This window comes from Papio anubis, chromosome 2 (assembly GCF_008728515.1).
Source record: "Papio anubis isolate 15944 chromosome 2, Panubis1.0, whole genome shotgun sequence".
Lineage (NCBI taxonomy): Eukaryota > Metazoa > Chordata > Mammalia > Primates > Cercopithecidae > Papio > Papio anubis.
Genome location: NC_044977.1, coordinates 86810565 through 86833324, shown reverse-complemented (window position 1 = coordinate 86833324; position 22760 = coordinate 86810565). Strand labels below are relative to the sequence as shown.

Genomic DNA, 22760 nt, shown 5'->3' with positions numbered 1-22760 from the left:
AGGTGGGGCATCTCTGAGTTCAGGCCCCTCGTTGGGGGGTGTCAGAGGCCCACTATGACAGCACATGGTGTTTTGGGCCCAGGCCCCTTGGGATCGCTGTCATCTGAGGGGAGTTCATTTTCTAAGAAATGATGCATGTGTGTTGGTTGGGCTCTGCGACGCTGACCCCCACGGTCTTGCTTGAGAAGACACTGTCTTCTGTCCTGTCCAAGTGTGTGGCTCCATAGCTGTGCTCATGTGACTATACTCAGTGCTGTGTGTCCTGCCACAAGACTGTTGTGCAGCAGGGCAGTGGCTCAGGATGCAGGTCCCCAAGGATGTCCTGATATGTGCTTGTCCTCTTTGCCTCCTTCAGAGAATTCTCAAAGGAAAGAGAGAAGGCAAAAGCACGGGGAGATTTCCAAAAGCTCCGGGAGAAGCAGCAGCTGGAGGAGGATCTAAAGGGCTACTTGGATTGGATCACCCAAGCTGAGGACATCGATCCCGAGAACGAGGAAGAAGGAGGAGAGGAAGGCAAACGAAATAGTATGTAGCGCCTTTCCTGCCCCTGGCTAGACAGACCCAGTGTGCGGTTCAGACGCCTGGCAGCAGGCCTTCCTTGACTCTGACCCAGGCTGCGAGTGGGACGGCCTCCTTCCAGCCATCTGGTCCCTTCTGCCTGCACACATCACGGAGAGAGCAGGCGCATTGGCGCTGACTCTAGATTTCTGCCTGAGGTTTGGGGGTTAGAGTTGGTATTTGGTAAGGTGGGCCAAGGAGGATCCGACGGACCCACCGTTGGCCTGGGAAATTCAGTAAGCGCATTTCTGAGTGGGCACAGGGGTAATGAGACGTGTATTCTTGCACCACAGGAGAGGAAGCTGTGGTTTCCCTCACCTCAAAGTGAACAGTGTTATTGGACAAGAATTTGAAGTGCAGGGTTCCTCTTGACTCCTACTCTTAGGCCACCTGACATGGCTCCTACATGTGCTATTCATATGAAGCCATATGCTTAGCCCATCAGGGACTAGGAGGAAACCAGCTCACCGTTCTAGGCAGGTGTTAAGGGGCATGTGAGTCAGTGACAGCTGCTTTGCAGCCCAACCACCGACACCCCACACTGTGACACTAAGCACCCTAGAGCACTTTCTGCAGGAGGCAAGGCCTGAGAACTCAGTCAGTCACTGAAATTAATTGCCATTGTCAACCACAGTGTCTCTTTCACTGTATACTTTTCCCACAGATGTGCTCTTATTCTTTCTGGGGACCTCTGTGCCTTGGGTCAGAGTGGAAACTGGAATCCAGCAATGCATTTGACTGAGATGTCTGTGACTTGCCACAGATCTGGAAGAGTTGGATAGGAAGGACTGAGAACATACTTCAAAGGCACATGTCCATTGAGAGGCCTGGGGACCCGAGGCCGGCCCTACATTGTAGAAGACGGCCGAGCAACTCCCTGCTTGAGCAGGGTGCCTTGCATGTTTTGCTGTCAGCAAGGCCTGTTGCTGGGTACAGGGGAAACCCGGAGCTGGAGAGGATGTGGAGTGCTGCCTCCTAGGGAGAGACAGGGCTGCTCACACTAAATGCAGCCCTGGGGAGTGGAGCTGCAGGGCACACATAGAGGGCAGGCGCGTGCTGCGGGAGCCGAGGAGGGATCGAGGACAGGGCTGGGGGACGTATTTGGCCCGGGCCCTGAAGGATGGATGGATCGCAGGTGTGACCGTTCAGTGTGAGAAGAAGCTCCCTGACCCAGGGGACTAGCGTGAGGGAGGCATGGAGGTGGGCAAAGGCCGAATTTCAGGGGGGAGCAGTGGTCCCTTCGGCCGGAGCGCAGAGGGTATGAAGGTCGGGGTGAGCTGCCATAGGAAGGGTGGGTGAGGTGCAATTGTGCCTCTTCTGGAGGTTGTGGAGTGTGGAAGTAGGGGCTGAGAGACCCTGACGGAGGGGCTTCTTGTCTGAGAGGGCCCTTACCTTTCTTCAAGCCTGGGTTCTGTGCCTTCATGGGGAGGGAGTGTATTCCGTGATCTCAGATGCCCTGGCTGGTGCGAACCTGTGCGCTGACTGGGAGTGGGCAGGGTCAGGCCTCTCTTCCCTCCCTCCCTGCATCTTGCCAGGCTCAGGAAGGGGCCAGGGCTTCAGCACCTGAGGATCAGAAGACTGAGGGAGGGTTTCTAGAGCTCACTGTTTGCTGAACGCAAGTTCAGAGTTTATAAATAGACATTCATTTGGGTCTCAGACTCAGCGATGTGCCTGTGAAGTGATTAGATGTAAGAGTGCCTGCCTGTCCTCTGCACAGCTCTCCCCTTGGCAGTGGAGCTGTCCTGAACCCCATGGCCTCCGTGGAGCTTCTGTACCTGCAGTATTGCTGGCAACAGGCCACGTAGGTGCAGCTCGGAGATGCCTGCACAGCTCTTTCCCCTTCACCTGCGAACTGTAACTCGGATGCTGACCTGCCTCACCTCTCCTCAACCCAACATGGTATTTGTAAACGAGAGGAGGTATGGCCCCTTTTTTCTCGGCAGAGTATCTGTCTTTGCTAGCTTAGCTGTGTACCCCAGGGAGCTGAGTGAGGCCTTCTTACAGGCCAGTGGCCTTTCCTCTGTTTATTTCTCCTCCTCTAGAAATAGACAAGGATTCGTGTTCTAGTGTTGCTAACATCAGTCAGGGTAGAGTTGTTTATTGGGCCTATGATCTGAGGATTAAGGGTTTTCATTGGATTTAAGGTGATATCTTGAGGGTTAGCCATTTTATCTCAGCCCAGCATTTCCTATGACCTGCCACTGTAAAGAACCTGACAATGACAGAAATCAATGACTCTGCCTTTCAGAGAACTTGCCAGGAGGGGAAGATGGAGAAGGGGTGGCTTAGTGTGAGAAGCTGATCCCATTGTTAAGGCCCAGCACTGTGCTGTGGGAGCCCAGGAGGGCGCAGTGATTCTGGCTGGTGGGAGTGGACCGGATGGGGCGAGGTGAGGAGGGCTCCATGGGAGGAGCAGCCCTGGGTGGCAGAGGGTGGGGATGGGGGCTTTTTCAAGCTGGGGAAGTGGCGCGAACAAGGTGTGCAAAGTGACAAATATTCAGGGGCCGTTAAATGCATTGCTCAGTAAAATAATCTAGGAAAGAAACAAAACCCGCTTAAAAGCCTTGTAGATCTTCAGAATTCACTCTCACTGGGGCTCCCAAGCCCAGAAAGCTGCACTGTGTCTTTGGAGCATCAGCAGTATTATTTCTGCTATGCACCATGATGTGTGACTCAAAATGATTAACTAGCTTAACGTTTGATCCAGAATAGCAAACGTTTCTGTGATGCACCCTTGTTCTTTATGGAGCTCATTTTGCCAGGTGCTGGGGTTTCCTGTGGAGTGAGGCTCACAGTGCTTCCCAAGGCATCAGATTTCCAGAGCCTTGATGATGGGGGTTTTAAATAAAGACAGAAGGCTTAGGCTGTGGAGGCCATAATGGGATTTAACTGACTTGAGAGCCCCAAGTCTCCTCCTCTGAGGAGAGAACCTCTCTGATCACAGACCTCAGCGGCTCAGACCCTCTGGAGAAGACAGCACTGTTGAGGTTTCCCTGGGGCCTCCTGTGGCTGCCAGCCATTTTCTTCCTGACACAGCCAGAAAACCACGCGAGGAGAGGGTTTCAGTGAGGCCCACATGGTCCTCCTCACCAAATAAAGAGCCCTGGATTCACCACATGCACATGCCAGGTCTGGGGCTGTCTCTGTGCATCTGATTAGCAGGCAGTAGAAGTGTGGGTGTTGCCAGTGTTATGGTGTTTGCATCCTCCCTGGGGGTGTGAGATCACCCCACATGCCTTCCACTCCAACCCTGCTCCTCTGTTACCTCTTGGGAGGAGGATGGTGCAGGGCCTGGGCTCCTGACTTTGTCCATAATGACTGAGGATGCTAATTCAACTGATAGCCCTTTTCAGCTGGGTCCTGGATGTGAGTTGATCAGTTTCCTCCAAGACCTTGAGGACTGAAGTGACAGTGTGAGAAGAAACACTTCCTGATAGCTGAGGCTCAGCCTAGATGAGCAGAGGTGGGTGTAGGAAGTCACTTATAACAGCAGATGTCTGTGAGCTCACAGGAGGCAAAGGCTTGGGCTGGAGGGCGTCTTCATGCCCCTTCTCCGGATGTGGCTGTAATGGAGTTTTGTGACTTGGAATTTGGACTTTAGTGTTAGGCAAATTACTCAACCTCTCTGGGCCCCACTTTCCTTGTCTGCAAGAAGGGGATAAAGATATATCTCCCCATGGGGCTGTTGTGACAATTGAATGTTCTGTGACTGGTAGGAGATGTCATAGTTGTAGTATGTGCTGTTGCTGTTTTCACCAGACACCAGTAAAACTTGACCTCAACAGAATTTTGGGGGTATAAATTTAGGGGGTACAAATACCGTTCTGTGACATGGATATATTACATAGCGGTGAAGTCTGGGCTTTTGGTGTAACCATCACTCAAATAGTGTACATTGTACCCAGTAAGTAATTTCTCATCCCTCAGCCCTCTTCCACCCTCCCACCCTTCTGTGTCCCCGCCTGTTATTCCATCTACACCCTATGTCCGTGTTTACACATTATTTAGCTTCTGCTTATCAGTGAGAACATGCAGTATTTGACTTTCCTAAACAGAATATTTTTGAAGGTTCTGCTAGACCTGTAACCAGCCTCAGGGTGGGGCCTCCCGCTTAGGACCATTGCCCTGTACTTTTCTGTTCAGAAACTATCAGGTTCTGAAGTATTGATGGAAAACACATCTGTTAACTAGGTCACTTTCGAGATAGGGCAGCACAGCTTTCTGGCTCTTGAAGTCCATTTCTAGTTTGGCGGTGTTTGCTGTCAGAGAACAGATGTCAAATCAAGTACTTGGAGATGCGCTCACATTATCTTTTCTCTCTGATCTGCTAAATGTCACTGCCTGCATCTGCGATGCCCAACACTGGCTGTACGTTATGATCACCTGGGGAGCTTGGACACTTCTTGATGCCATACTCCACCCTTTAAGACTCTTGATTCATTTTGGGGTGGGAGCCAGGGGTGGTTCTTTTTCATTCAAGTTCCCTGGGGATTCTAATGTGAAGCTCAGGTTCAGAACTCCTGGGTCCAGGATGCTATCAGGGGCCGAATATCACGCTGTTCCAGGCATTCACTTGAAAGAAGAGGAGAGGCAATCAGGCCTCTGACTGAGCTGTCTGGTGACTGGTGACAGGTAGCTCCAGCTTTGTGCATTCATAGATTATTTAAGATGTAAATTTCATAAATGTGCTATTGGAAAGCTGGTGTTACACAATTAACTGAATGGACAAAATTCCCTTTGAAGTGAGTTCCTGAGCATTTGGTAAATTTTCAAGGATAATTTATTTAACTTTTTGCTGAGCCTCAAGTTTCTTAAGAAACCCTGCCAAATCTCAAAGTGATTTTTTTAGACATATGCAGCTGCTTCTGAGTTAACAATGGAGTTTTGCTAGGACCATTAAAATCTGGAAGCCTAAAATTCTATTTTAAACTCTTCTTATTGTCAGTGATTAGTCTTAAAAAAAAGCATTAAAAATGAAATCATTTTAAAGGGAGCTCATTCTAAAATTGTGGCCAGAAAAGCAGAGCAGTTTTATTGTAGGAACTATTAATGATTAATAATTCCTCTAAGTAAAGATATTTGATGCCCAAAGAAAGGGAGGGGCATACCGGAAACTTAATCTCTGACCACAAGGACAGCCTCTCTGTCTTCTGCTTCTTCAGTGGTCCTGGAGGCTATGGGCACTGCCCCTGCCTGCCTGCCTGCCCTCCTGCCCGGGGACTCTGCCACCCTGGGGCTTGCTGGAGCAGGTTGCCCTAGCTGCCTCCCTTTTGCATGTGCTACCTAGTTGCCTCTTACTGCAATGTTTGCTTTGGGGGTGGACAGAAAACCAGGTTGGCATAGCTGTTTGCAAGCATGAGACATAGCAATTTGCTGGTCCTGTTTTGAAAGACTGTGTTTTGAAATTGTGATTTATAAAACTGCTTTCGTCACCATTGAACTACCTCAAGGCACAAGTTCAAAATGGAAAATACTCAATTAAAAGCTGTAAAGCAAACAGTAGCAGTTAGAGTGGCATACGGTAAATATGCGTCCAGGTCAAGAGCCCTCACTGGAGAGGCAGCTGGAAGTGCTTTTACTGGGAAGTGGGAGGGCTGACTCAGGGGCTGGCCCTAGGGTCGGTGGCTGGACACTCTCTCCATTGCGGTGGCACTGGGAGTAGTTGTCTGGCTAGGTGGACTCTCTACAGGGGTGATAGAAGCATGGTAATTTCTGAAGGTGCCTGCATGTCTGCCATCAGCTTCAGCCTCCTAAGAGCTGATGGGAGCTGGACTCAGGGACTGTTGCCCCACTGCGGAGACAAGGAGTAGGTACTCCAGCCAGGTTTGCAGTCTCAAATCAGAGTTGTTTTATCTGTTTTTGATACATTTTAGTTATGGAAGTAATATTTGCCTACATAAAGAATTCATGTAATTTCAAAGTATATAAAGTAAGAAAAAAATTCTCTCTTCCTTCTCCTTAAAGAGAGGCAGACTAAGAAGTCTGGGGCCTCTACTCCCACACCTCACTGCGCATAATACGTGACACAGACAGCGTGGATAGAGCTTCCACCCTAAGATGCCCAACACAGGTATTTTTCACTGAACCATGTACCACAGATATTTCCCATGTTTTTAAAGCAAAGCGTTGGCTCTTTTCAATAAATTGCCATTGTAAAAACTGCTACAGTGGACTCTACACTCTACAGCACGTGGCCCTCTACTTTATAGAGGTCTTTCCACCACGAGACCATCAGCTCCGTGGGAGCAGCAGGAATAGGGTCTGTTTCTGCCCTCTGTTGTGTGGCTGCACCCAGCATAGCGCTTGTCCCACACGTAAGCAGGCCGTTACTTCCTTCTTGAGTGAAAGAATAGAGAGTAATAATAACTAGCATTCGTCAGGTGCTTTCTGTGTGTGAGACACTGTTCCAAGGGCTGTGGGTGAATATGTTCATTCTTCTTCACACAACTCTGTGAGACAGGAACTTGACAGGTGGGGAAACTAAAGCACAAAGCAGTTCAGTAGCTTCCCAAGGCCATGTGACTTACGTAGCAAAGCTGAGATTTGAACCCAAGCTCTGCCACAGTCTGCACACTAACCATCATTAACCCCTGCAAACACATGTCCCTGTGTCTGCATGCTCGTGTTCACGTTGGAGAGGATACAAGAAAAGGGTCTGCTGTGTCAGAAAGGATGCACATTTTATTTTTTTTAATTTTTATTTTTATTTTGAGACGGAGTCTTGCTCTGTTGCCCGGGCTGGAGTGCAGTGGCCGGATCTCAGCTCACTGCAAGCTCCGCCTCCCGAGTTTACGCCATTCTCCTGCCTCAGCCTCCAGAGTAGCTGGGACTACAGGCGCCCGCCACCTCTCCCGGCTAGTTTTTTGTATTTTTAGTAGAGACGGGGTTTCACCGGGTTAGCCAGGATGGTCTCTATCTCCTGACCTCGTGATCCGCCTGTCTCGGCCTCCCAAAGTGCTGGGATTACAGGCTTGAGCCACCGCGCCCGGCCAGGATGCACATTTTAGGAATGTGAGTATTCTGCCCACCCATAGTATGTGCAGGTGTCTGTGCTCCCCACACCCTTGCTTACTCCAGCATTCCTGCTGCTGTCTCACACTGCCCCGCACAACTCTTCCCTAGAGTACGGAGTCTGCACTCTGAAGACTAGCTGGCTTAGAGTGATCATGGAATCACAGGGCTGCAGGGGGTTAGAGATCCTAGAGTCATTTCTCTTGTGACCTGGTGGTCATGGGAGAGTCGTAGTGACGACAGTAGCGGTGATTGATCATGCCTTGCCAAAGCTAGGCACGTTGCTTTTATTACCGTCTCTACTGTTCACCTCTTACAACAACCTTACATGGTACAAGTTCAACTATTATTGGCATCTTACAGGTGTGGAGGAAACTGAGGCTTCGCAGTATCAGGTAACCTGTCCATGGCCATCCGACATGGAAGTGGCAGGGCTGGGATTAGACCTGCCCTGTCAGAGTCCAGAGCCTACCTTTTGAACTCCCACTTGTCCGTCCCATATGGTAGTGCTGTTTGGAATCACACAGCCAGTCAGTACCCAGGGCTCCTGACTCTCCCTAAAGTGCCCTTTCCTTAACACCCTTCTTAGATGGGAAGCCAAACCCTGGAAACCTTTATGTAGCATGGGTTAGCTGGTTGTTGATTTAGAACAGGTTCTTAAAGACAGATGTTTGTCAATAGCTGTGGAAAGGGCACTTCCTCTCCACTGTTCAGATCCTGAGCTGGATTCCTAGCAGGAGGAGGACTGGGGCAGGCGGGCATCCATTGCGTGAGGCCGCCTGGCTGGCGGGGCTGGCCGCGTGGGGCCCTGGTTTGGCTGCTGTTGCTGCCCTCTGCTGCTTCGTAATGAAATTGCCTGTGTTCAACCTGAAGGGGTCACAGTGGCCGACTTGCTTAAAGAGGATAAGAAGAAAAAGAAGTTTTGCTGCTTTCGCCAACGCAGGGCTAAAGATCATGGTAAATTACTGAGACTGAACTTTCTCTTTCCGCAACATCTCTGATACCTTTTCCTTGCATATAGGCATTGTGTGAAATGCGTGTGCCGTGTGGTGTGTTCAGAAGATGCCTATATTTTAATTGCTTGATTTCTTTCTTCTTGGACTTTTCCAAAATAAGATGCCCTTTCCAAGATAGCATTGCAGTTTTCTTTTTGTTTGAACCGTACCTTATAAAGAAGCAGCTGAACCAACTCAAAAAATTTATTTGATTCAGCATGAATATTCTTAGACTGGAAGACAGACTTTTAAAATGCTTTTCCCCAAATGATGTTTTTAAATTTAAACTGTTTAGAAATTCCAATAATGTTATTTGATTGATTTTTTTTTCTCCAGGCTACACGTTTCAAATTGCTTCTCTGTCTCTTAGTCTCTGGCTACTTTGCCCAGGACTATGCCAAAGTTATAGTGGCAGCTTTAAGAATGAAATTAGCTGGGTGCAGTGGCTCACACCTGTAATTCCAGCACTTTGGGGAGCCGAGGCAGGACGATCACTTAAAGCCAGGAGTTTGAGACTAGCCTGGGCAACAAAGTGAGACCCAAAAATTTGAAAAAAAAATCAATTGTGGTGGTGCATGTCTATAGTCCCCAGCTACTTGGGAGGCTGAGGCAGGAGGATTGCGTAAGCCCAGGAGTTTGAGCCTGCAGTCCGTGATATTGCACCATTACACTCCAGCCTGGGTAACAGAGTGAGATCTCTGTCTCTTAAAAACTAAAAATAGACTTCAGGGATACAAAGATTTGGGGACACTTGCCTTTGAAAATGAGAATGGGCTCCTGTGGGAAAGTTACATTTCCAGTTATGTCCTAAAATAATGCTAAACATACCCTTCCTGAGAATCCCTGGAGTAGCTGTCAGGCCTATCCCTGGGCAGGCGGTTAGGTGAGCACCTGGCTCCCTGCCTTGCTCTTCCCAAGTCATGGCAGTGGTTCAACAGCAGCACGAAGCTTTGCCTGTGCACACCAGTGCAGTCAACCTAGTTCTGCCCCCAGGATCGGCCCTGGTCACCTGCCCCTGGTGAAAGTCTGTTTAAGAAGATTCAGACCGCGGGGAATTGAAGCCAACCACTAAGGGAACAGAGGGGCACACTGTACTCTTTTCTTTGAAGTGGCCTCTGCCTCCGTGGCAATGCTGAGCTCAGAGGTTATGGGATGCAGACAGGAACAACCCATGGATATCTGAAGAGGGTTCTATTAGAGTCTAGGTCTCATCAGAAGGCCTAAAAGTGAAAAGGAATGAAGAGATTATCAGATATAAGCCCTTGTCGTTCAGCACGCTGTGGCCCCCAGAGGAGGGGAAGGAGGAGGCGGAACTTGCCTGAGGTGGGACAGTGAGTTGGGGGCAGAGTCGGGGCAGCCTGTTTTAGTGGTAGTGTTCACAGAAGGGTTATGAACAGGAGGCTGGGCTTGATGCAGCGCCTGAAGGTGTCTGCAAGAAGAATGGCCTTCAACTAAGCAGGAAATAGTGTCATGGACATAAGGAAGAATGTCTTTAAAGACTGATGTAGGGATATAGCTCTGGAGAGGTTACCAAAGGGAGATAAATGATTTCTGTCCCCAGAAAAGAAAACACCCCCCTTGGTTCTGCCTTCCTGAATGCAGGCTTGGGCCTTGTGATTCTCTAAGGATTCTTGTGGCTTCTCCACTGTCTTTCTGAGATCTGCAGGGAGAGGAAGCAGGCTGACACGTTTAAGGAACTTTATTTTGAGTGGGAATGGCTTTTTATTGACTGAAATACCTGGGGACTCAGGAAGGACCTGACCCTGCTGGCACCAGGTGGGGCAGGAGCCATCATATGGGCGCTGGGCTGTCCCTGTCCCTGGACACGCGGAGATAGTTACTGTCTGGGCATAATTCTTGCTTGAGACATGGAAACCTTGGTCTGGCCTTGACCCACATTCTCCAGGAAAAGCCTGGCTTCTTTACAGCAGCAAGAGGCTGTTACCCTGTGGTGGCCTAATGTGTCACTACTAGCATGTGCATGTGCCTTTAGGGGGTGTGTGGGCCGCTTCTGGATTTGGCAGGCCTGTATGTCGTGGTACTGCTCATATTTGTCATGAAAATAAGATGAAAACACAAGATCTAGGTGTCAGGTACCCTGTCCCCTAGGAAGGCAGTCACAACTCAGCCACTGCTCAGTTGTCCAGCCTCACCCCCTACCCTTTCCTTTGAAAAGAACGAGAAGCTTTAGGCTGCTTGGAGGTGGAAGGAAATGCTAAAAGAAATTCCTGAGTGTGCAAGAAAGCCCGTCCTGTGGAGAACAGAAGAACGAGGCTCAGGCCAAAGACATCTGTGAATTATACTGCTAATGGGACAGGTTCTAGAAGGAGACCGGAGGGCTCTGGGCTCAGTTTGATGTGTGGCAAGCCTTCCCTTTGGGGTGCCTTGACTGGAGGACTGGGGCTTTCCTGTGACACCCTGAGGCCTCTGGGGAGTTACTGCTTCCTGTGCTGTATCCCATTCTCTGGGACATTCTGCATGCAGAGAACTTGGACTCAGTTCTCCTGGGCAGGCCGCTGGCTGGACCCCTGGCTCCCCTCCTGAGGGTGGTGGGCAGGGGCTCACTTCTTCTGCCCTCCCCTCCTTGCAGAGCTGGGGGAATGCAAGGGAAACCCCCTGGTAGATGGTAGTAAAACCAGCCAGTGTGTGGGCGTTTCTGCCTTCCTGCAGTTACAGCAGGTCAGAGGTAAATAGATCTTAGAGATGATACTGTCCTACAGCTCATCTTACAGATCTGGTAGCCAAGCGTAGGGGAAAAGAGGCCCTTGTCCCCTTGTCACCTGATGGTAAGAACCAGGCTTTCCATCATTTTTGACCTCATCAGCCTCCACCACTGAAGGTTGATCTGAGATTTTGCTATACCTGTTAATGGTGAACATAATTTTGAGGCTGCCTGCTTAGACCCACACATAAACTCATTTGCTGTGTGTGTGTGTGTGTGTGTGTGTGTGTGTGTGTGTGATTTGCCTCTGAATTCACAAGCCTGCCACATTTGGCTGAGATGAATGTCGTCCTTCAGCATGAGAGTAGATGGATAAATGTCTACACCTTGGTGAAAATGCTAGTTGTGCTGGCCTGAGAAGCAGCAGATTTCTCTGGTTTACTGTGTGTGGTATTGCCCATGATGGCATCTGGCCCAGTACAAGATCTTAAAGAGAAGCGCCATGACCCACATCCACAGAGAGTGCTCCGAGTAGGGGCCTGGCCCGGCTGCCCATGCTGCAAAGGCCTTGGAAACTCTAATTACAATCTGGGACGTGCAGGGCTGCTGTCTGCCACCATCCACTCACCCCCAATGGCACCCAGGGCCCCACCTCAGTCCACCACACTCTAAGCCTAAGGGTCTGCCCTGGAGCTCTTCCCAGAGATCCCAATGCCTGGAATAGATTGCAAAATTTAGGCCTTGAGCCTCCCCGGATTTCCAGCAGGCAAATTGTAGTGCCAGCATCCTCTCACAGGTCACAGGCTTTCCTAAGACCTGGTTTTTCCCAGACTCACTGAAAGTAGTTTTTAAATTTATATAAAAAATAAACTCTAACAAAGCTCTAACATTCCAGTTTCCTGGAATGTGCCATGGAGGCGGCTTCACAGCTTGTTCCTGTGCAGATGGCCCCTGGTGCTTATTTCTACGGTAGGGGACTGGCACTTGTCGGCAATGTGGGGAGGTCTGAGGGGTCTGTCTGCACCCCTACTAAGGCCTAGCCACTTGTCAGCAATTAACACTGAGTCCCTGCTGAAGGGGACAAGGCCATCACCTAAATGGGGCAGTCACAATGCTATGGAAGCCAGTTAGGAGAAGCCCATGTGTTCCAGTAATTTGCCCATGGCTTTACCTACATGAGTTTTGTTTTTTTTTTTTTTTTTTTTTTGAGGCCGAGGTCGCTCAGTCACTAATTAGCCCAGGCTGGAGTGCAGTGGGCGCCCAATCTCGAAGCTCACCAGCTCTCCGCCCTCCGGGTTCATGCCATTCTCCCACCTCCAGCCTCCCAAGTAGCTGGGACTACAGACACCATGCATGCCCGGCTAATTTTTGGAGTTTTAGTAGAGACAGGGTTTCACTGTATTTAGCCAGGATGGTCTCCATCTCCTGACACCGATGGCCCGCCACCGGCCTCCCAAAGTGCTGGGATTACAGTGAGCCACGGCCCAGCCACCTATATGAGTTTATGACTTTTCTGTTTGGATTTTGTAAAGCCCAGTAAGTCACCAGTACAGCTTGATTTTTGTACTATCCTCGGTCACTGGGCTGATCTCAAAGTGATCTGGTTATATGCCCAGATTTTGGTGATTATCAAAGGTCATCAGAATGGTAAACCAGCACTGGTGAATGTGACCGTTGGCTTTTGGAACTTTGATTTGTGGAATTTTATTATCAAAACACCAAATATATACCAGTATATTTAAGTATGTACCAAAACCACAGTACATACTTGAAAAGTGGTGAGCAAGTCAGGAGAGATTTCTCAGTCTCCGGCTGGTGTCCCCAGGGCATTTTGGCGGATTCTCTCCTTTGAGAAATCAAGAGTTTGTTCATATACTCTCAGAAGCCCCTTCTGGTTCTAACGATTATGATTCTTCTGTCCTTATTTTTTAAAAACATAGATGAGGCGAGGGCGTGGCTCAAGCCTGTAATCCCAGCACTTTGGGAGGCAGAGGCAGGCGGATCCGCGAGTCAGGAGAATCCCGAGACCATCTAGGCAGTGCGGGTGAAACCCGTCTCTACTAAAAATACAAAAAACTAGCAGGCTGAGGTGGCCGAGCCTGTGGTCCCAGCTACTCTGGGAGGCTGAGGCAGGAGAATGGCTGGCCGGAGGCCGAGGCTTGCAGTGAGCGAGATCGGCGCCACTGCACTCCAGCCTACAGAAGGGTACAAGCGGGCTCCGTCTCAAAAAAAACATAGATGAGATCCTATTGGGACTAAAAGAAGGGAAAGTCGTATCAATTTATTAACATTAAAAAAATGAATGCCTAATGCAAGTGAAGGGTAAAATGTTTTATTTTTAATAAACAAGGTCTTTGTTATACCCACTGAGCCTGATCTTTTCAAATATTTTTGGAAAAGGGAACGCTCTCTGTCCTGTGGTAGGGAGTAAGTAGCTGGAGAAGATAGGCTGCCAGGGCTCTGGTCAGAGCATATTTCCTCTGCTCAGATTTAGGGGCTGGATCAAGGTCTGTTTCGAGGACCAAATGAGGTCTCCAATTTCTAGCGTAGGCACTGTCCTCTTCCTTTTCCGTCTACCTCCACTTCTCCTCAACCCTGGCAACATCTTTCTGGGATATATTTATTTCTTATGTGTTGTGGCTCTTTAGGTGTCAAACAGCTATGACAGGAGAAGTTGCTATGCCTATACAAGGCAAAGTTAGACAATAACTCAGCTAAAGACAGAGAAGATACAAACCTTTGCCCACTTTTTGATGGGGTTGTTTGTTTTTTTCTTGTAAATTTGTTTGAGTTCTTTGTAGGTTCTGGATATTAGCCCTTTGTCAGATGAGTAGATTGCAAAAATTTTCTCCCATTCTGTAGGTTGCCTGTTCACTCTGATGGTAGTTTCTTTTGCTGTGCAGAAGTTCTTTAGTTTAATTAGATCCCATTTGTCAATTCTGGCTTTTGTTGCCATTGCTTTTGGTGTTTTAGACATGAAGTCCTTGCCCATGCCTATGTCCTGAATGGTACTGCCTAGGTTTTCTTCTAGGGTTTTTATAGTTTTAGGTCTAACATTTAAGTCTCTAATTTTACACTGTTGGTGGGACTGTAAACTAGTTCAACCATTGTGGAAGACAGTGTGGCGATTCCTCAAGGATCTAGAACTAGAAATACCATTTGACCCAGGCATCCCATTACTGGGTATATACCCAAAGGATTATAAATCATGCTGCTATAAAGACACGTGCACATATATGTTTATTGCGGCACTATTCACAATAGCAAAGAATTGGAACCAACCCAAATGTCCATCAATGACAGACTGGATTAAGAAAATGTGGCACATATACACCATGGAATATTATGCAGCCATAAAAAGGATGAGTTCATGTCCTTTGCAGGGACATGGATGCAGCTGGAAACCATCATTCTCAGCAAACTATCACAAGGACAGAAAACCAAACATTGCATGTTCTCACTCATAGGTGGGAATTGAACAATGAGAACACTTGGACACAGGAAGGGGAACATCATGCACTGGGACCTGTTGTTGGGTGGGGGGAGGGGGGAGGGATAGCATTAGGAGAAATACCTAATGTAAATGACAAGTTAATGGGTGCAGCACACCAACATGGCACATGTATACATATGTAACAAACCTGCATGTTGTGCACATATACCCTAGAACTTAAAGTATAATAAAAAAAAAAAAAAAAAAAAAAGAAGATACAAACCAAGAGTGATAGCCAAAGCTGCTCAGAGGTATGGAAGATTGCTCACACTAGATTCGTCTGTGCGATGATGAAAGTGGCCAGGGCGAAGTGACACTAGATTGGTCGCTTTGCTTCCGGGGAGCTCCAAGAGAGCTTTTGTGAGATGATGGAGTTAACATGTGTGGGCCTCACTGATCATCGAGCCCTGGGGACCCAGCACCCTGCATGCCTCATCTCATTCTTATCCTTTCACAGATGAGGAAATGGAGGTGTACAGAAGTCAGGTCACAAACGCGGGGCTATACTTAGATCCGGCCAACCTGTGCACCTGCTGTCAGCCACCATCCCAACCCAGCTGAAGGACAGTCAGCTCAGAGAGCAGGAGGACCCTGCCTCGCCCTCAGTGGAGCCCTGGCACAGTGCTGCGAGACTATCTTCCCTCTTTGTTGCTGTTTGGGGAGTTTGGTTTTACTTCTTGTCTTTCCCCTCAATTAGTCTAGGGAGCAACTAGAATATTTCATACACTAATAGCTGGCAGGGAGCCAGAAGTGCTAACCGATGACCCCGTTCCCATAGAAAATATGTAATTTATCTGTTTCAATCAGGTTGTTTTTAAAATGAAGCTTTAGGATTGAAATGCTGCGACTGTACTGATACCAGCATGAGACACGACTCCAGAGATTAAAAAGCCACAAAGACTTAGTCTGTTCAGAAGTTTGCTCTTTTGAAAATAATGACTAATGTTCCAACATGATTAATATTAGAACTATGAGACAGCAAACTGTTAAAGATGGAAATGATCCTCAAGATTGTGAAGTTCACACCACCATTTTAGAGACAGGAAAGTGAAGGCTGGAGAGAGGCAGCCCATTGCCCAAGAGACTCAGAAAACAGACCCAGGACTGTGGGTTCCCCACATCGTACTGCCCTTGCTTCCTGGTCCCCTCAGTCACTGCAGTAACCACCAAGGAAAACGCTGCACAGAACTGACGCATGGTCTGATGTCAAAAGGATCTCCCACTGTGATTTTCTTTGTTAGATTTTACAATCTCCTAGCCTTTCTGCTGAATCAGAGTGGGGAATAGTCGAGGAGAATTGCATGAATAGCTTCTTGTGTGTCTGTGTGTGTTAATGGAGTTTTTTGTTTTTTTGTTTTTGTTTTTGTTTTTTTTTAGGTTTTTCCATGATTAGATTTGGTTTTTTGTTTGTTTTTGTCCAGTTTTTTTGTTTGTTTTTGCATGAAATAATGAAAAAGTAAATCAAGGTTTGTAATTGGTTTCTTTTGACTTAGGAGAGAAGAAAATTATTCTATGAGAGTACCAGCGATGTAACATGAGTCTATAATTTTACTCACTTGGTCTTAACTTTTGACACCCTTGCCTCAGTGTTCCTGGGCATGGCTGTGGAAGCTCCCATGCAGGCAGGCTCAGTTCCTCGGGCACTCACAAGCCGAACAGATCAGGGATCTTCTTTGGTATCCTCAAAAAACTTACTTCTCAGACCACTGGGTTCCTTGAGCCAGGTTCCACCTATATCCCTGTTGTTACCTTTATGAAGTCTAGTATGAGCAAGCTGGGCAGAACACAGCCCCCTACGCAGAGCTGCCTGATCCAGCTCCTTTCTCTCTGAGCCTGGGCTGGGCCTCAGAATCTTTGCCATAGGGCTTCCAACCCACTACTAGTATTTGCAGATGAAACTTGAGGCATCCTTGCTAATGGGAGCCACATGGGCCGAGCCCACGGGCCAAGCTTTCCTGCTGACACCATATGGTCTGTAAAAACAGTCACTACAGTTCAAAGCCATGCCCCAGGAAAAAGGAAGTACACGTGGATTCTCTTCGGTGACTTCCTCTTTGACCTCTGCCTCCCGCAGAATTAATTATTCTTTACTCTGGAAACTCCTGCACAGACCCCTGAGGTAGCTCTCTTCACAGCTAATGGAAGTGAGCCGGGGGCTGCCTGTTCCTCACCCCTGTTCCAGGTGGGTGGGGTGCTATGTGCCCTCTTTGTGCCCCCACCCTCCTCCACTGCCTGGGCTCCAGCCTGTGTTCATGATGTTTATGGGGTTGAATCAAGTGGATGAGAAAAGATGCTCATGCACCAGATGGTGGCCCTGGGTGGCCCCTGGACCTCCACACTCTAGTGGGCGTGTTTCCCCATTTCCTCCACTTCCGCTCAGGATCCTGCCATGGAGAAGTGGGACGGGCCCAGAGACCCCAGTCGCATTGGAACCAGAGTCAACCTTGCCCTCTGCTCACTGGTTGATAAAAACCTTCTTCTCTCACCCGTAACGCTCTAGTTTCTTGGCGGTCTAGGGCCAGCTTACTGGGTAAGAACTTTCTGCGTATTGGCTTCACAAGCTCGGCACAACTTCAGCATCAGGTAAAATAGCAAAAAAAAATAGAGTTCTTAACTCTAAAAAATGTTGTGCATGGTACCTACATGCACCTTTTGGGGCAAGCAGAGATGTACCTGTAAAGTACATTTTGGTGGCTTCTCAGTGTGATCCCAGAGATGAGGAGTATAAAGTGGTGCTATACCCAGCCACAGGATTCACTTTGATCCCTTGGCTTCCTTTCTTGGAAATGTCTAGGTGGATAGAATGTCCTCCTGGAGGGGGACTCTGTGCTTTCCCTACAGGCCATGGGCACAGAGGCTCACCTGCAGTGGAGAGGCCTGGCTCCCTGGCACTCCCTTAGCCCAGCTGAGCCTCTGAGGGCCCTCGTCGCCCTCCTCCTGGGTTCCAGAGGTCTGCCTGGTGGCAGAGGCTCCCACCTGGCCTGCTCCCAGGCATGCAGCGTGCCCCGCATGCTCTCTGAAGCCCATCTTCTCCCCACAGCTAGCATGCCCACCAGCGAGACTGAGTCTGTGAACACAGAGAACGTCAGCGGCGAAGGCGAGACCCGAGGCTGCTGTGGAAGTCTCTGGTGAGTGTGGGGAGCACTCGCCCTCCTTCCCTTCCTATTGTCTCAGAGAAGCAGGTGGTGAGGAAGATGGCCCAGGCTGCAGCAGAGCCCCGGGCCATCGCCTTGGGTGTGGCGGGCGGGAAGGCTTCTCGTACCCCTTGCCACGCTTCCTCCTGTGCCAGGGCTATCCCTTCTGCACACCCCCTCCCGGCATTTCACATGCCTCTTCCTGTAAGTAGAGCCCGTGAAGAGTGTGGTGGTTAACCCGGCCACCTGCTGTGTCCATTAGGTGCTGGTGGAGACGGAGAGGCGCGGCCAAGGCGGGGCCCTCTGGGTGTCGGCGGTGGGGGTAAAGGCCTGATTCTGCTTCCAGCCTGGGTTTGGCATTTGTGCTTTTGAAGAACAGCTTCTGTGGCAGAGTTGCTGACTAGAATGTGCTACGTATTGAAGTTTTCCTTTGCTCGTGGGACCTTCCTAACCTCAGGCCTGGCGGTTGGATGGCGAGGCCCTGCCTTCTCGGTGCCTGGCACTTTTTCCCTGGAGCCCTGCACCAGCCTCTGCTCCTGATGGAAGGCACCATTGCATTAACACTCACTGGCTTTTTCTAGATGATTTGGGCTGCGGCAGCTGGCGGGGCGGGGGGTGGCTGGGGGGACCAGCAGTGCAGAATGTGCTGGGCACTGCCTGCTGTGGGGGAGCCCTGTGCAGTTTGGTTTTGTTTGCTGCTTGCTGGTATCCTTCAGGTCTTATCTCTGTAAAGTGCAGGTATCATTTTTAAGAGAACTCAATCTTACTCTTGGCAGAGTTTCATAAAAATGATGTGTTATGGGCAGAATATGCAACCCTTTGTGAAGTGATTTTGCCTCCATTCTCTTGCTCTGCCCTCTCTGAGACATCATGAAGCAGACAGAGAATGGGTTTGTCATCCCCATTTGACGGATGAGAACGCTGAGGCCCAAGAAGACATGCTGCTTTCCCATACTCCCCCAGTGGGAGAATGGCAGGGCTGGGACTCCTAGTGCAGTGCTCCTTCTGCGGTAGTAGCAGCAAATGCTGCTGTTGAGATGAGTGGCAGGAGAGACTCTGCTGCCTTCATTTTGGCCCCTGCATCGCTGCCTGCTGCCAGGGCCTGCAGGGAATCTGGCCGAGTCTTCCCTGACCTGGGCCTCGAGGATGCTCGGTCTGCTTCTCTGGCCCTGGCAGCACCCCGATTTCTGCTCTGGCCTTGCCCCCGCTGGCCTGCTGTGGTAACCAGGGGTGCTAAGTCCAGGCTGTATGCATGGCTTTTATGATATCTCAGCTAAAATGATGGGGAGTGTGTGCTCAAGCCCTCGGAACCAGAATCTTAACACTTTTTGTCTTTCTTTCAGTCAAGCCATCTCAAAATCCAAACTCAGGTCAGTATCTTCTTTCTGTTTCTTCGTCAGCCTGTGTGTTGCCTTTGTACGTTCTCGCTTCTGAATTTTATGTAGAATTGCTTGGGACTTGAGTTTTCCTCTATGGGTTATAACGTTGATACCGAATTGCAGTCAGTCAGTTGAATCCTATGAGCCTGCCTTAGGGGGCAGTGTAATTGGTGCCAAAAATCTCCCTCAAAACAAACCAACAAGACCCAGTAACGATTTTTGCCTCCCTGTGAATCCTCCTTATTCTCTGAGTCATTTCCCTAAGAGAGCTGCTGCTTGTCACTTTTCTGCTCAAAAGCTTTCCATAGAAAGGGAGTTCAAGAAGTCTCCCACGGTACTAGCATTTCTTGATGTGCATGCAGGTTACGTGTTCGGTTGGTAAAACTCGTTGAGCCACGTACCTATGATTTGTGTACTTTTCCGTCTGAGTGTTACTTTTCAACAAAAACATTTTCCCACTATATATAAACACTAACTTAAAATAGACAAGGACCTAAATATAAAATATAAAATCATGAACATTCCAGAAAGAAAACATAGGAGAAAGTCTTTGTGACCTTGAGTTAGGCAAAGGTTTCTTAAGATACAACACCCAGTATACTCTCTTAACAGAAAACAAACAGATAAATTGGTCTTTGTCAAAATTAAACTTCTGTTCTTCAAAAGAAAATACAAAGGTAAACTTCAGACTTGGAGAAAAATATTTGCAAAGAATATTTGATAAAGGACTGGTATCCCGTATGTATAAAGATTAATACATAAAGAAGAGTGTCAATAATAGAAAAACCCAATAAAAAATGGGCAAATTTTTTAATAGTCATTTCACCAGAGAAGAGATGTGGATGGCAAATAAGCACATGAAATGACCATCAGTTGTTACAAAAATGCACATTCAAATCACAGTTGGATACCACTACACGCCTATTAGAGTGAATCAGATTTAAATATCTGACAATGCCAGGTTCTGACAAGGATGCTGATTGGTGGGAACTTTCATACAATGTTGGTGGACATGTCAAATGACACAGCCGTTAAAAAAATAGTTTGGTAGTTCCTCATAAAGTTTAAACATATATTTACTGTGTTTATATTTGGCCTAGACATCCTGCTTCTAAGGTGTTTGTATAAGAGAAATGAAGATATATGCACATACAAAGTTGTAACATGAATGTTTATACCAGTTTTATTCATACTTACCCCAAGCTGGAAATAACCCAAAGGTCCATCAAATGTAAATGGGTAGGCACGCTGTGGTTCACCAGTGTGATAGAGTACTAGTTTGTGTCTGCCGAGTTTTGCGTCCCAGGAGAAACCCAGCTGTGAGTGGGACAGTCTTTAGAGTCCTTAGTAGAGTTTTTCCACGCTGGCCAACATGTTAGAAGCTGCTCTTTCCATTGGAAACTGCACGGCAAGAGCAATAATAAAATGCACCTTGCTTGATCCAGGTTTTGGTAAAGAGTTAGCACAACTCTTTCTCTGCTCACTTCCTGGGTTACAGATTCTCTTTTTGCCTAGCAACACAGCTGAGTCAGCCGGGGCAGCTTGGGTAGCCTGGAGATTCCTCTTGACTCAGACCCCCAGAGGAAGTACCCCATTGTCGTTAGTGAGGCAGCACAGCGTGGAGAGGAGTGATTTCACCAACTGGCCGGCCCTTTCATGGCATCTGGGTCGCTGAGCTGCAGCTCACGGCACACTTTACCAAACCATCCCCTTGTGGCAGGGAAGGTTTTCTAGGAGGAGATAAGCTAAGGGAGAAAATATTTTCTCTGATCACAAACAGGAACTGAAGGTGGGTGGAGGACATGCTACTTGTCTGTTTGGCTCAGCTCATTTTATTTTTATGAAAACACGATTCAATATTGGCTCTTCTCCTAAAGGTATATTTTGAGCATCACTAGTTAGAAAGGGCACCTGATGACTCAGTATGAAAATTCATGTCCTACTCAGCTTTGACAACTCTCCAGGCTCTGGAGGAACCTCAGAGATTTAAGAAAGGATTGAAAAGATGCCCTTTTTTAAAAAAAAAAAAAAAAAAAAAAAAAACTAGCTTTGTAGCACTTTGCTGCCTGGTAAATTCTGTATGGTGATTGAGATGCTGCAAGAGATGTGTATAATAAGCGAAGTGGCTCTCTGCACTGATGGCATGAGCAGATCCACATCCCATATGGTGGATATAGGAACTGCATATGTGTGCAAGTGTAGTTTTGCATCTGCACATGAATCTATGAATATTTAGATTTTCTAACCCACTTAAGGGCTGCATATGACAGATTCTGGAGTTATCTGTAAGCCATAAGGAAGGAAACTGATAGCATGATCAAGTCAATGTGATACTTTTAAAAGTCGCATTTTAAGACCAACATACTTTTTATTATGAGGTCTGTTAATTTCTGTGCCATTTGTGCTCATCTTTACTTCCTGCACTCCCACCCCAATCTGGACCTCCAGAGTGAAAGCCAAATTATCTCTCAATCCTATTTATTGGCTACTCAGATGCTGTATCTGTCATCTAGGGAGTAATGTTTGCTTGTCTTTCAGCCGACGCTGGCGTCGCTGGAACCGATTCAATCGCAGAAGATGTAGGGCCGCCGTGAAGTCTGTCACGTTTTACTGGCTGGTTATCGTCCTGGTGTTTCTGAACACCTTAACCATTTCCTCTGAGCACTACAATCAACCGGATTGGTTGACACAGATTCAAGGTACAAGCAGAGGCCATTCCTTTTTTGTTCTGAACTAGAGATTTCTGTGGCTGTCCACCTGCCTTTTGGTCTTATCTGATCGCTGCACGATGAAGTATCAGAACGTTTCTAGTGAGGACAAACTTGGTAGAACCATCCAGACACAGCAACTACCGGAGCGAGGGTGCCGTCTGTGCCGCGTAGTGAAGCACCTTGGAGCCGCTTAATGCTGAGCATCTAATTGTCCTAACCCTGAGCCAACCTAGGACCGAGGATTCTCGGAGCTGGAAGGGACCTCATAACCCCTTCTCCCTGTGCTCATCGGGGAAGCTTCATTTTCCCCTGTAGTACTTGTGGCAGATGGTTTTGGTCCCCCTGCTTTGAATGCTCCAGCAGTGGAGTGTGGGACACTCATCCCCAGAGACAGCTCATTCTGGGTTTGACAGTCTTGAGCCTTTGAAAAGTCCTTCCTTTCATCCAGTCAAACCTGTTTCCCTCCACCTCTCCAGCCTGCTTGGTGGTATTTTCAGCTGTTGGAAATGACATTGATAGGTGACTGCTTCTGATATCGTCATGCCATAAACAAATTCAGACAGGTCTTTTTTGTGCGATTGAATGAAAAAATATGTATAACCTGATGGTGTCAATGCAGAATCGTAGGCTTTTAGGGCTGGAAGGTGTCAAGGATTATGTGATGAGCTGCCCCTTCCCATTTTGTCATCAGTGACACTGAGACCTGGAGAAATCCAGTAACTTCTCCGGAGTCACATACCTAGCTAGTAGCAGAAGCAGGACCAAAGCCTGGTGGACAGACTGTCCACGCAAAGGCCACGTTTCTGTCCTGGGTGAG

The 22760-nt window shown here is 48.2% G+C and overlaps 1 protein-coding gene across 17 annotated transcripts in view; it reads left to right on the top strand.

Moving 5' to 3' along the window:
• The window catches only part of CACNA1D (calcium voltage-gated channel subunit alpha1 D), a 327018-nt gene that overhangs the window by 213889 nt on the left and 90369 nt on the right, over positions 1 to 22760 (top strand). For 11 of the 17 annotated variants that reach the window (XM_021934314.2, XM_021934311.2, XM_021934308.2 and 8 more), the window contains 5 exons: positions 356 to 525; positions 17760 to 17847; positions 18116 to 18175; positions 19197 to 19223; positions 21771 to 21931. In XM_021934314.2, coding sequence (XP_021790006.2) covers positions 356 to 525; positions 17760 to 17847; positions 18116 to 18175; positions 19197 to 19223; positions 21771 to 21931 — 506 coding nt within the window. The other 6 variants (XM_021934312.2, XM_021934318.2, XM_021934316.2 and 3 more) reach the window with 3 other exon arrangements.